The 14,839-nt window shown below is 42.3% G+C and overlaps 1 protein-coding gene across 1 annotated transcript in view; it reads left to right on the top strand.

The window, feature by feature from the left end:
• The window catches only part of VEPH1 (ventricular zone expressed PH domain containing 1), a 295,014-nt gene that overhangs the window by 126,827 nt on the left and 153,348 nt on the right, over positions 1-14,839 (top strand). The window contains exon 7 of the mRNA XM_004704124.3: positions 10,829-11,049. Within this exon, the coding sequence (XP_004704181.1) occupies positions 10,829-11,049 (221 nt within the window). The remainder of the gene's footprint in view (positions 1-10,828; positions 11,050-14,839) is intronic.

Genomic DNA, 14,839 nt, shown 5'->3' with positions numbered 1-14,839 from the left:
GCTCTATGTGACGGTCTCTTATTTATGGTTGGTGAGTGTTGTTCTTCTGCCCATACTGGGTCATTGGCAAGGATCTTTTGTAGGGCTTGGTTTCTTCTAATGTATTCTTTGAGTTTTTCCTTATCTTGAAAGACTCTTACTTCTCCATATATCTTGATCAATAATTTGGCAGGGTAGAGTATTCCTGGGTTTGCGTTGTTTTCCTTCAATTTTTGGAATATGTTGCACCACTCTCTCCTCTTCTTCATAGTTTCTGCTGGTAGGTCTAACCATAATCTTATTTGGGAACCTTTATATGTGGTTGCTTGTTTTTCCCTAGCTGCTCTCATGATTTTCTCCTTGTCCTCAAAGTTGGTTGGTTAACTATTATGTGCTTTGGTGACTTCTTGGGATTCAGTCTAGCTGGTGTTCTTTCAGCCTCCTGAGTGGTAGCCTGGTTTTCATTCATGAAGCTGGGGAACATTTCCTCCAAGAATTCGCTCACAATTGTTGCAGATGACTTCTTTGTTGTATCTTCCTCTGGTAATGCAATTATTCTGATGTTGTTCCTCTTCTTAGCATCAGACATAGCTCTTAAGTTTCTTCAGCTTCTCTGATGATCTTATTAGATTTTTGTTCACATTTGTTAAAGTCTGCTTGGCTGTCCTCCAAGTCACTGGTGTGGTTCTCTGCTTCCTCCAGTCGATTCTTGAGGTCCGTGAGTCTGCTACTGGTTTTTGTTATCTCCTCCCTAAAGTTTGTATTTCCCTTTGCTGTATGGTCTTTATCTCCTCTATCATTTCATCCTTTTTCTGTGTTGTTTCCCTCATATCCTGTATGACTCCAAGCAGCATTCTGAAAATTTGTTTCTGTGGAAGCTCAATGTCTGCTTCTTCTATGCATGTCGTTAGGTTCAGGACATCTTCTGCCATTGCTTTTTGTTTCTCCTGTTTTTTCATTGAGGTTGTTGGGGCTGATGGCTGTTTTTGTTGCATTGTTTTAGAGGAGCCAGGTCCCATTTTCCAGGGAGTTGAAGAGCACAGGCTCCCTCTGGGAGACTTGTAGGAATGCTTCTTTGAACTGCCTACAGCTAACTTCACTATGGAATTAGCCTGCCACTTTGTCCTCCTGTGGCTTCCCTTTCACGGGAGTGCCCCAGAAGGCTGGTGGGTTGCCTGTTTTGGTGTAGAACACCGTGAATGGTTGGTGGAATTGTCCTGGCCAGGTAGATCACTGCGGAGGTTTGTCAGAGGTTCCTGCAGCAGCGTGGAACTTTGGAAAGTGTTGACCAAGCTGTCTTAGGCCATGTGAGGCTCTAAGGTAGGTGGCAGGAAGTCCCCTCAGTCATGTTGGACAACAGAGGAAACATCGGAGCTCTCCCAGCCACACAGGCAAGAATTTCCCAGTAAGGAGTTGGGAGGAGTATCCCTTGGTGGAGGTTGGCCGCGCTTTACCCAGCCTCAGGCTAAGCTGCACAGGGTGGACCTCACCTTACTGGGTTGGGGGCAGGCATAAATGCCCTAAGCTAAGGGGTGTGGTCTGGAGGTTGGCAGTGGAGTGCGAGAGAACAGGGAAGAGACAAAGAAGAAAAAAAAAAACTAAGCCTGCTGAGACTGTGGGAGTATAGAGAGAAGAGAGGGAAAAGTAACAATATAGCTGATCCCTGATCCCTGCCCGTAGGATTGCCAGGGTTTAATCCCTGACCCAAGACAATGGCAAACTGTGGCTGTGTTGAGATAAAGCCCCTGCACTGGTTCCAAATGCTCCCAGCTCCAGCCAAGACATGGGTGGGGCTAAGGTCAAACCCTAGCCGGTCTCCACTGCGGTAAGCCAAAAGCCCTAGCCCCTCAAAACCTTGTGGGTCTGTGCCTACTTATCTTTATGATGCTCCTCCTGTGATCCAGCAGTATTTTATTTCCCTCTTAGTAACTCTCCTGGGCTGATTTCTGCAGAGTCCCTCTGGTATGTGTTACTCAGTCACCATCTTCCCGGAAGTCTCTTCCCTAATACTTCTTCAGTTTTTCTTAACTGAAAAGATGCCATTTACATGACGAAGATACATCTGGCCCAAGCCAAGATCTTTCTCAGTTGTTTCATACACAGATGAAAGCTGGATAATGAAAAAGGAAGACAGAAGGATTGAAGGTAAAGACTACTAAGTATATCATGGACTGCCAGAAGAACAAACAAGCAGATGTTAGAAGAAATACATCCACAATGCCCCTTAAAAGTGTGAATTACAAAACCTTAGCTCCTCAACTTTGAACAAGTCATCAGGGGGAAAAATAAATCTCTACAAAAAGATAACATATTTTGCAACATAGTGTGTCAGTGGAAATAAGGGGAACCCTTAATCTGATGAATTAGCACAATAGCCAAGGCAATCTGAAAGACAGGAAGATGGCACCAGACCAGGACTTACTTCGTTCTGTGACACAGATGCTCACCATGGGTTAGAGCCAGCCTCGTGGCAAACTAACAACAGCTTAACTTTGGAGATGACTCAGTTCCGTTTCTCTAATAATTCAAATATGTCTGCACTCACTTTTAAGATATTTGATACTCATAATTACCATTAATTTAGCATTTCCATGTGCAAAGTGTTGTTTTCAAGAATCTATGCTGTTAACTCATATATTCCTCAAAACCACCCTATTAGGTTAGATACCATGATTAACTGCTTTTCATAAACAAAGCCATGGAAAATTAAGGTTACTTGATCAAAGTCTATGGCTGTTAGTGACAAAACCAGGACTCAACCTTAAAAGGCCAGCTCTTGAGCCTACGGTTACCCAACATGCTCCACACATGCTCAGATGAATGAGGCATGGCTGGGGGGATTTTATACCGTGCTGCTTTCTGTCCTTCTGTTTTCTGAAGGTAGACTGTTCCTTGTTAATATTTATGATGAAGCACAAGGGCTGAGCAGAAAATCTCCAAGGGAAGCTCGAGAAGAAAGAGTGAAGTATCATCACAAAATGTGCAAAGACCTGGAGCCACAAATGAAGAACATGCTCAACATATGTCAAGCTGAAAGACCTGAAGAAAAAGTTCAAGCCTCAAGTTCCAACATGAAATGATTTAATAGAAAAAAATATTGAATGATGCATGAAGCATCAAAAGAAGACGAAAAGTATACACAAAAATGAAACTCCGTACCCAAAAGAAGTGGTTGACATTCAATCATTTCAAGAGGTTGTATACAATCAAGGACCAATGGTACTAGTCCACATTGCACTGAAGGCATTAGCCCCACCACCACCACCAGAAATAAGCTCCAGGTATTAATAGGATCCCAATATAATTAATAGAATCCCAATAGAAATGCTTCAATAAGCTAATGAAGCAGCAGAAGCACTCGCTCATCTATGTCAGGAAATTTGGAGGACAGCTACCTTGTCAGCAGACTGGAAAGACCCATACTGGAGCCCATTACAAAGAAAGGTGCCTCAACAGAATGTAGACATTGTAGAACAATACCCTTAATACCATATACAGAGTAAAATTTTACTGAAGATCATTCAATGGTTGTAGCAGTACATCTACAGGGAATTGCCAGAGATTCAAGTTAGATTCGGAAGTGGACCTGGCACAAAGGCTATCATTGTTAATGTCAAATGGATCTTGGCTGGAAGCAGAACAACAGAACGGTATTTACCTGTGTTCTATGCAAAGGCACTTTATGGTGTGGATCATAGCAACTATAGATAACATTTTAAAGAACCAAAATTTCAGAACACTTCACTGTGCTCTTGGGGAGCCTACAATGAAATAAAGGAGGACCTGAAGCACTTGCTGATGAAGATTAAAAACTGCAGCCTTCATTATGGATTGCAATTCAATGTAAATAAAACTGAAATCCTCACAATTTGACCAATAGATAACATCATGATAAATTGAAAAAAGATTGACATTACCTAGGATTTCATCTAGCTTGGGTTCACAATCAATGCTAACGGAAGCAGCTGTCAAGACATGAGACTACGGGAAACAAGGGAGAAATCTTCATACAAGAGCTCTTGAAAGTGTTGAAGAGCAAGGAGGTCACTTTGAGAACTGAAGTGTGCCTGACTCGGGCCGTGGTATTTTCACCTCACATGTTGGACACTGAGAAAAGAAGACTGACAAGAAATCAATGCATTGGAATTGTGGAAACTGGTGAAGAATATTGAAAGTACCCTGGACTGCCGGAAGAACGAACAAGTGTGTCTTGGAAGAGGTACATATAGAATGCTCCTTATACATAAGCATGGAAGACTTAGTAACATTACTTTGGACATGTTGTCAGGAAAGATCAGTCCCTGGGAAAGGACATCATGCTTCATAAAGTGGAAGATCTATTAAGAAGAGGACTAACATGGTGGAAATGCATTGACACTTGGCTGCATCAATAGGCTCAAACCTAACAGTGATTGTGAGGATGATATAGGACCGGTGGTGTTCGGTTCTGTTGTACATAGGGTCGCTATGAGTCAGAACCAACTCAACAGCACCCAATAACAATATTTTATGTAAAGAAAAGCTTTCATACTTTGGGACAATTTGAAAAGTCGACACCATCCTTTATTCGCCTTGCTGGTCTCTTAGTAGGAACCTGGGTGTCTCTATGCATTAGTATTGGGATGCTTATCACAAGTTTGGTGGTTCAAATCCACCAGCCACTCAATGGGAGAAAGATGAGGTTACCTGCTCCCCCAAAGATTTAAAGTCTCCAAGATCTGATATAATGCATATAATGTTAGTATAAGTTGGAACTAACTCCATGACAGTGTGTTGGGGTTTTATTGTTATTGCTCAGTCTCATATGAAGGAGCCCCAATAGCACACTGTGTTAAGCACTGGGGTCCAACTAAAAAGTTGGCTCAAACCCACCAACGGTTCTGCTTCTGTAAAGATTTACAGCCTCGGAAACTTGATGGGACCATTCTGCTGGGTCCTATAGGGTTGCTACACATTGAAACACACCCCAGGGCAGTGGACTCGGTCAATTTGCCAATTCTACTTTGCTTGAAATGATGAAAGCGTCTTAGAACTCAAGTACTTTTCCATACATATTTTTTCAAGGGAACTTTTAGGCAGTTAAACTATTTAGGCTGTTGCTAGAAAGTGTCTCAGCAATTGCTATTAATTTCTAGTCTGGGTGTGGTTCAGCCTGTGCTGCCTGGCTGGAATAAGGAGCTTCGCTAAGACTTTGTCTCTGTCACTGATTTGGATTGTCTAAAGGAAATGACTCTTACCCTCATCTGGCAATGAGAATATTTGGAATTTCATTTTAAAAAATTGAGATCTCAAATTCTGTAGAGACAGCACAAAATTTTTCAGTGCACTGGGACACAGAAGTGTAAGTTTCCAATAAATAAACTACTTGTTCCAAAGTGATTCCCACACATTACGAATGACTTTGAAAATCTGATTGTTGGTTTTTCTTTGAGGAAAATGTATGACGGTGGCAGGGAGAGGCACTCGAGAGAGACAAACAAATGTCTTCAATGGCTCTCCTTTCTGTCATGTCATTATAGAAACTCCTTGATATGGTGCATATATTCCAGTTCAAAAAACAACCATTAAGCATTTAATATGTACCATTGATTATTATGTGTATGTTGGGAAAAAAGCATCATAAAACACTCAGACTCTACCAAATAACTTATTTTTTAGTTAACTAATATTTCTAGTGCAGTCAGATCATTTTAAAATATTACCTATGATAACAATTGATGAGTGCCACTGCTTTATCACTCACTCTATGCCAGGCCTTTTACAGGTATTATTTCATTATCTCATAACAGCATGAAGTCCTTGTGTCAGCTAAAGTCAGCTTGGCATAGCCACTTAACACTGGCTTCAGCAAGGAGGATGAGATTTATAATCTCATATAATGAGACATATGGAAGACACAAAGGGTCCATAGTTTGTTTAGAAGTTCCACAGAGTCAGAAAGCAGTCTCTTTCCATCTTCTCTCTACAGTTCTGAGTGTGTTGACTTGGCTTCATAAATACACCCCCTGACGTATTCAAGATGCCTGCCACAAGGTCAGGCAGGACATGTGGTTGTAACCATGGCTTAAAGAAACATAACGTGTAATTCCATGTACCTCTTTTTGTGCTGGAGGAAAACCTTTTACTGTTGCCTCCTCCTTCAGAAAAATATATCTCAGGTACAGTAACCCTGGATGAAGCCAAACACCAATCCCCTAGTAGCAAAAGAATCTGAGAAATTGAGTACCTATCATTTTTAATTTGCAGCAGAATGAGAGTGCTACCAAATTGGGTGGGGGGTGGGGCGGGGAGTGGAAAAGAGATATGCAATTACAATGCCTGCTATAGAACTTCTAGTTCCAAATTGATGAAGAAATTGACCATCAAAGTGGTTGAATAAGATGCTCACCAGTATACAAATAATAAAGAACGGAGACAGAAGAAAGCATTCTAACTGTGTCTCAATATAAAACTTCCATGCCTAAGAGCCTACTAAGTAGTACAACCCTCCTGAAAAGGAAATAGAAAGCTTTGGAAGTCCTGTTTTGCTGCCAAGTATTAAATTTTATCAGGTACACTTGGTTTTATCAGTTTTATTTGGCTCCAGAGTGGCTGGGACATTGGTGATTATTTTCAGCAATCAACTTTATTCTCTGCCAGAGTAGAAGTGCAAGGCCTGGTGGAGCTGTGGGTGAAAGCATTGAGTTGCTAACCACAAGATTGGCAGTTCAAACCCACCTGCCATCCTTGGAAGAAAGATGGCTCATAAATATTTACAGCCTCAGAAACCTACAGATGGCCGCTGTGAGGCAGAATTGACTCAATGACAGTGGAGTGGGTCTATGCTCGACAATGCATTAGGCAATGAAGATACAAAGATGATCAGAACACAGTTCCCTGTGGACCTCATTGGGAAAGAAAGAACTCAATACATAAATTGCAGGCAAGGAGGTCAGAGCTCTCAGAACAACATGGCAAAAGATCTGAGGTACCGGGACATCAGAGCAACTGACATTGTCTGGGAGAGTAGGAAACGGCTTCATGGAAGAGCTGACGTTTGAATAGGCTGAAAGATGTGTCTAGGATTGTATGAGCAAGATAAGAGGAGAAGAATTTCTAGTAGCTGAGGCAATTCAATTGCTGCCCCTCGCCAAAGGTAAAATATTGTGGAGCCAAGAAAGAAATTGGAATTTCCTGACCATTTTGTTAAGGGGGACTGATGGCACAGAGGTGAAGGAAGCACTTGGTGCTAACCAAAAGTTTGGCAGTCGAACCCCACCAGTAGTTGAAAGATGGGCCAGTCTGCTTTCATACTGATGACAGGCTCAGAAACCCTATGGGGTAGATGATCTCTGTCCTGCAAGGTCACTATGACTTGGAATCAGTTTGATGGCACACAACAACCCTCTAACCCCAAATCACATCTGTTACCCCTGTGAATTACAGCATATCAGAACAAATGACAGGTTGGCTTGGTCTTATAGGTCACCTACAGAGCAGTTATAATTGTGATTAATTAATTAAAAGAGCATTGTGATTAATTTCTCCTTCATTAGAGTTTTCCATCTCAGCTTGCCTGTCAGCAAATCACTCAGAATTAGGTTAATTTCAGGGAGTATCCATACAACCACCTTCACCTTTAAGAACAAATATGCTTTAATGAAGCCAAAACTCAAAACCAAACTCACTGCCACTGAGCCATTCTGATTCCTAGCAACTCTGCAGAACAGAGGGAGATAGCTAGCCTCTGTGGGCTTCAAAGACTGTGCATCTTACGGGAATAGAATGCCTCTTCTTTCTTCCAAGGGGTGACTGGTTTCAAACTGCTAGTTAGCTGTTAGTAGGCCCACGTGTAAACACATGACACCACCAGGGCTTCCTTGCTGTAATGAGAGGGGTGGCCAATTTTTATAATGACAGGGTTCTTAATGAAACCATGCAGGAAACTTCTTAATCAGCAGATGGCATTTCTGTGGGATGACTTTAAGATAAAGTGATGAAGAATCTGATTCTGAAACAGGGAAGTGCCTGAAACCTCTATTACCTTCTCAGTAGGACAAGCAAGCAGACAAATGGTCACATCCTCTGGTTCCCATTCCTGCGTCTTCCTATCTCCTTATACTTACTGCTCAGGACACATTGGCTTGTTTCCTATGGCTACTGAGAAGGTGGGTTTTAGAGTCTAAAATCTTACTGAATTCAAATGCCCCATTTTTCTGTGTGGGCTGGCTTGATCACACCATTTAAAATGGACTCTCTGGGATACCTGATCCTGCTTTATTTGGGGGAAATATTTCTCTATTCAACACACTTCATATTTTACATCTGTGTTTTCTGTCCTATCTTTCCACCTGCTTATGTTGGCAGGGATTTTTGCCCTTTTTTGTTTTCTTTTTGCACTACTCCCAGCTTTTGTTTTTAGATGGGAAATTTAACATGCCTCTGTGATTCCTTGTATACCTTGAATTCACACATTGAGCCTTTACATGAATGTATGTGTCTATGTTGCAAAAATGAAAAAAAAAAAAAAAAGACAACTAAAGAACATTTACATGTCCTTCTGCAACCTGCCAGTTATTTGAGCCAATGGGCTTGCTAAAATGGCCTTTAATACTTACTCACCTAATATTGTTGTCGTTTAATGAATATATGCCTCTTTTAATAAGCTGTCTAGCTCATGGCAGCACAAATCTCTGTCTTACACACTCAGACAGAGTCTTATAACCTCATGGTATTTAACAAATAATTATTCAAGGGTTGGCATCTGCACCTCACCTCCCTGAGAGCTGTGTCCCAGTGCAAGTGTCCAGGGAGTCTTTGAAAATCAAATGAAGTATTGAAGACAAGGCTAACTTCATGACTGAAATCTGTTCTGTAATTACTAGTTCCTGTAAAGCACAGAATTCCTTTGCAACGACATATTTTATTTGCAACATGATATTTTGGCATGGAAGATTTGTGTACCTCAATGACTTGAGGCACACATGCTGGGTTAGACTCCACAGACTCAATTTCATGCCAGGTTGGTGACTGACACGTGAGACATCCGTAGTCCCTTTGGGAGACCTGACTGATGCCTGTGACAGTTTAGGAATTATAAATGCAAAGAGGAGATGCGTGAGTCCCTGAAAGGAGGGGTCGCTTCTCATTTCCCTTTGTCATCTAGAAGAGAGCCAGGCACCATGTCGTCACACAATACCTACTGGGTGATTCAATGAAAGCCTGAATAAATAAAAGATGAAATGCAAACAAGTACTCCACACAATTTTCTAAAAAGCTATGAAGTATTAGAAACTCCATCCAAAGACTCACTGGGGATGCCTTCATGGGGGACTGGAGAGAAGTGGAAGGTAATTGAGACTTCCCAGGGTAGAAGAGAGGAGAAGGCTAGTCCTCCTGGACAGGGAAATGCATGCCTCTGCCCCTATCAGTGAAGGAGACCTGGTGGTGGGGATGACTAAGTGCTCGACTTCTACCCAAAGGTCAGTAGTGCCAACCCACGCAGCACTGCTTGGCAGAAAGGCCTGGTATCTGCTTCTGTTTTTATTCTAACCAAGGACACCCTCTGGGGCAGTTGTCCTTTGTCACAGGAGTTGCTCTGAGTTGGAATTGACTTCATAGCAGCTAACAGCAGTTAAAAGAATCTTGAGTGTCTACTTCTAATATACCTTTATTTATAATTAGACATATATCCTATTGTACTAGCATTACATTCTACTGTACTAATTTGAAGGTTTTAATGCAGAAAAATAGAACATTCTAAAAGAGGAGTTCAAGATTTAAGAGGACATATTTTATATTGGGTTTTTTGTTTTGTTTTTACTAATTGTGATATCAGCATATATCTATGTTTCATATAATCCACTGAACCTAAACAGAAAAAAAAAAACTCACTGCCATTGAGTCGATGCTGACTCAAAGTGACCCCTTGTGGGTTTCCAAGACTTTAACTGTTTACGGAAGTAGGAAGCCCAGTCTTTCTCCTGTGAAGCTGCTGGTGGTTTTGAACTGCCAACCTTGTGATGGCCAAAATTATTTTAAACTATCAAGAACATACATCGTTCACATAAACAACAGCTTTACCACATCATCAAGCTCTTTACTCAACAACTATAAAGATAGCTTATTTTCTTGATAGTGTAAAACTATTTGGGCTAACTTGTAGTCACAGTGGTGTAAACCATTTACCTCATAATATGATTAATGAGGAGTTTAATAAGTATAAGAGAAGTGTCAGCTAAGCCATTTTCTTGTTATCTAAATCTCTTGCCCACTGTGAGAGTTGGTTTGGTTAAAAATAGGTCATACCAGACCAGGCACATAAAAAAACATAAATTGTTGAAAGATGCTCAAAGTGAGTGAGAATACTTTGTGAAGAAGAGGTATACTTGGTACACCAAGGCAATGTGTGACCATTGTCTAAGAGAACCACCGAGGAGGCCAAGGCCAATGCCGATTTTGAGACCACGGACCTAGTCTCTAGCTCGAAGGTAGAGTTCATGCGCCATACAGGCTTGGAGACTGGCCCAAGAAAGCACCAAGTCAGATGAGGTAGTGATGTGGGTATGTGGGGTCAGTTCATTCATGGTGGTCAAGAGGTTTTGACCTGTGAGAATCTTTGCATCATTTTTTAAGAAAGTAACAGAAAGAGGCGTTTTGGGTTTGGTTTGGTTTTCAGCTGTTCTGGAAACCAGGGGCTTCAAGGGGCAGGAGGATTCATCTCAAAGAACCAAATTCAGAGGAGCCATGAACAAAGCTACTTATTTGGCTTCAGCTAGCTCCCTAAGTAAGCTCTGTAGAAATGGCGTGTGCTGGTGACGGGACTCTGTGGAAACGCAGACTCTGTTCCCTCTGTTGTTGTGCTTGGCAGGAGAGCGCAAGGAGCTGTCTGAGGTACCTCGTGAGCCAGCTGGCCAGTGCGGAGCACTCTTTCCACCATCTTCTCCTGCTGGAGATTAGGAGCATCGCCGATGCCTTCTCCTCCCTCCTGGGCCCTCAGAGCAGAGACATCTTCCGCATGAGCAACAGCTTCACCGCCATCGCCAAGCTCCTCACCCGACAACTGGAAAACACCACAGCCAGAAGTGGCAGGTGAGTGGGAGTCCTGGGCCCTCGGGGGTCTGTAGCAAACGGTGGGGACATTAGGCTTCCCTGTGTGAGCATCAAACTTCATAAAGAGAGTCACACCCACTTTCTAAATCTGTAGTAATCCCTGAATGCAGTATAACTAACATTTGCCAGAGATTTTTCTAAATCTGTGAAAACCAGACTGTAACCCCCAAACACGCACACTTACTTCTAAAAGGTGAACAAACTATGGTAAAGGCGTAAGAGTGTTGTGCAAGCCATCATGCAGTCTATCCTTTATTTATTCCTTCAGCAACTATTTAATGATTGCCTACTGTGCTCAAGGAAGCCAAACGTACACACACAGAGAGATGCGGCATGGTTCCTGCCCCCAAGGAACTCACTATCTAGTTCAGGAAACGAGTTAAGTGAATCTGAACAATAGTGGGAAGGGGAGGGCATTCAAAATGAGCCCAAGGAGTTTGTGGAATCAACGGAAGGATATTTGCTTCTATCTGGAGAAGGGAGCAGTATGAATCTGCATGTAGGGAAATCTTGGAAGCAAATCTTGGAAGATGACCAGTGTGCACCAGGCTGCAGCCCAATACTTAACCCACCAGGGCTCCGGACAAGGCACTCAGTAGATATTTCATCGCCAGAGGAAGAGATGACGGAAGTGCCTGGTGCTGTGGTGCACTTGATGGATTTGGTGGAAGACACGGCTGTGAAGGCAGAGAGAGGGGGTAGGAGGCTATTACTAGGAGGAGATGAAAGCGACCAAGAGGGTAGTGGAAAGCTTAAGCAGTCAGCGAGTAAGAGAGCTCAGCCTGGTGAGGGATGGATCACCAATGGGAGGCAGGATGGGGAAGAGGGAAGAACTGTGGATGAAAAGCCAGAGATAGGAGTATCTAACTTGAGCTATTCCATAGGCTGGCAGAGGATGCTGATAGCCACGAAAGCAGGTAGTTAAAAGAGATAGCCCCACTGTACACAGAGTGTTCTCTGAGATCAAAGATAGCACTAGTTGCGTCTGAGAAAGACAAATCTCCTGGGTCCTTTTCCCTCAACACCATCGATTTAATGGTGCAGATAAAAATCTATCCTTGCCTGGTTCCGTGTAGCTATGCCTAATAGCAAGGTTTGTCCACCTTGGCATTATTGATATTTTGGGTAGCTACTTCTTGGTGGTGCAAAGTCTCCTGTGCAGTATAGATTATTTACAAGCATTCCTGGCATTTATCCAGTAGATATCGGTAGTGCCATCGCTCCCTTAATGGTGACAACCAAAAATGTCTGTAGAAATTTCCGAATATCTTCTGGGAGATCGCATTGTCCCTGGTGAAGAACTATTGCTATACAGATACACCATTTAAAAAACCGCCTGCATTTTCACCAGCCTACATTACCTTCAAAGCAACAGCTTACAACATGGTGAGCTCCAGGGCTTCACAGAAAGCATCACAAAGGGAAGATTGGCATTTAGATGCAAACACAGAATCACAGTGGGCTACTTTCCATGATTGGGCAGTTTCTGAACTTTGGCTTGGAACCTCTACCACAGACATTGAGGGCAACAGGTCTGTCATCCATGCACGGCAGCCTGTGTGTTTCTCCTCCCAGGGATGCCTGGTCGGTCTGTGCAGCGCAAGTAAATACGCAGTGCTTGATTGCTGACCAGTGGTCCGTGCTCTCTTTAATGCCTGGGCAAATGGAAGGCATCAGGAAGCCAATCAGTGAGGTTACATGCGTGAAAGAATGTTTTCATAAGGCAGGGACGAGTTATGCAAGTGCAGAAGGGATACATTAAGCATTCTAGCCAAACAACGGATCCTAAACTCCGTCAATAAGCATAAATAATTTTCACAAGAAAAGAAAAATGATATACGAGAGGTAGGACGAAAACAAAAGGTTCACGATGGAAATGGGAGTCTGTCTGAGAAAGCATCTATGTGTCTCCTCCCTTGGCTATTTTTCTAAGAGAGAAAAAGTTAAATGTGAAAAGATAAGGTCAGGGCTCACCCCACATACCACCACCGACCACCACCATCCCCACCTCAACATTCCTCAGTTCAGACACCTTCTCTCCGCTCCATGCTCCCTGTCAGCCTCCTTCTAATCAACTCTAATTATTCGGTGGGAACCTCAGAGCACTGCGGTGGACAGCTAGCCTTTTGTGTTAACTGCTCATCCTCTCTGGAATGGTTGCTATGACTTCCCTCCCAACCTTCTGTTCCCTGAATAGCCTTCAGTGTTGCCCATGGCTTCAGTCAGTTTAATCTGTGCTGCTCTACCCCCACTCCACCCCGCCCCCAGCAGTTAGGCCTACCCTTTTGTCTAAAGCTTACAACAAAGTCTGACCCTTATAATCACAGGGAAAGTGAACAAGCGAGGAGAACTTGAAAGAAAATTAAAGATGATAGAATACAAAACAGATGTCATCTAATTTACAAATCTGACACATAGCCCAGCAGGCCAGACTTTAGACTTCAGGCCAAATCGACAACATTATCAAAAGAAAAAAGAAAAAAAACAATGAATATCCTAGGGAGTTGGAAAAACTGAAGCAGTTGACCTTGTGCCAACTGGCTGCCCACATGAGGGGAGCTGCAGAAGATGCCCCAGGTAAGTGCCCTGCACTTCTGCTCCTTTGTTTTTTAAAAACTAGTTTTATTGGCACATGATCCACATATTCACAATCCACAATTCAGTAGTTCAGTCACATCGGGAAGAGTTGTACAATTATCACCACAATCAGTTGTAGGACATTGTCTTCATTCTTGTCCTCATAACTATTAGCTCCTCATTTCTCCCCACCGTCCCCTGCCATGCCCTCAAGGAACCGTTAATTCAGCTACTGGCTCTATAGTTTTGCCTATCTTGGGTTTCATATACGGAAAAACATTTTAAAAAAACATTAACAACAGTAATAAAGTAGCACAGATAAAAATCTCAATTGAAAAGAAGGCTGAAAATATTAAAAACTAGAACAAATTTAAAATGGATTCAAAGGAAGATCAGATGATGAAGTGCTAAATTTTAACCTAACTGGATCTGCAATAATCCATTTTCCAGTACATCCTGCAGGATAGCAAGCTATTCAAATCCCTGCTCCATGGTGAGGGGATTCACCAGAGGCTGAATCCATGAGTAATTTACCCTACACTTTGTTTTGTTAACTGAAACAGCTTTAAAATGGGTCAAAAGAGATATCAAATGATAAGATATTACATTTTAGCCTAACTACGTCTGCCATAATGGTCTCTGTCTGATAATAAGGCTATTCACATCCTTCAACTATGATCAAAAGGAATTTACTAGAGGATTAATCCAAGTGTGGACCCTGAAAATGGATGTTGGGCTTCCATTGCTAGCGTTAGTCTTTTGCAACACAGGTGTTACAATTTAAGTTCAGATGCCATTCCTTCATTTAAGCTGGATTATATTATTTACAATCATTGGGTCACACAGCTGGTGTGCTTCTTCCATGTGGATTTAGTTGATGCTTCACTCAGGGGACTGCCTTTTGTTTTTTTAATTATTTTATTGAGGGCTCGTACAAGTCCCATCACAGTCCATACATACATCCATTGTGTCAAGCACATATGTACATTGGTTGCCTTTATCAATCTCAAAACACCTGCCTTCCACTTTAGCCCTTAATATCATTTGCTCATTTAACCTCTCCCTCCCCTCTCCCCCCTCCCACATGAACCCTTCATAATTAATAAATTATTATAGTTTTGTCATAAGTTACACTCCGACGTCTTCCTCCACCCTCTTCTCTACTGTCCCTCCCCCAGAAAGGAGGCTATAC

Source organism: Echinops telfairi, unplaced genomic scaffold (assembly GCF_000313985.2).
Source record: "Echinops telfairi isolate 266 unplaced genomic scaffold, ASM31398v2 ScPeMD7_7420;HRSCAF=8458, whole genome shotgun sequence".
NCBI lineage: Eukaryota > Metazoa > Chordata > Mammalia > Afrosoricida > Tenrecidae > Echinops > Echinops telfairi.
Note: the sequence above shows the minus strand (reverse complement) of the source record. Positions and strands in the feature narration are given on the sequence as shown.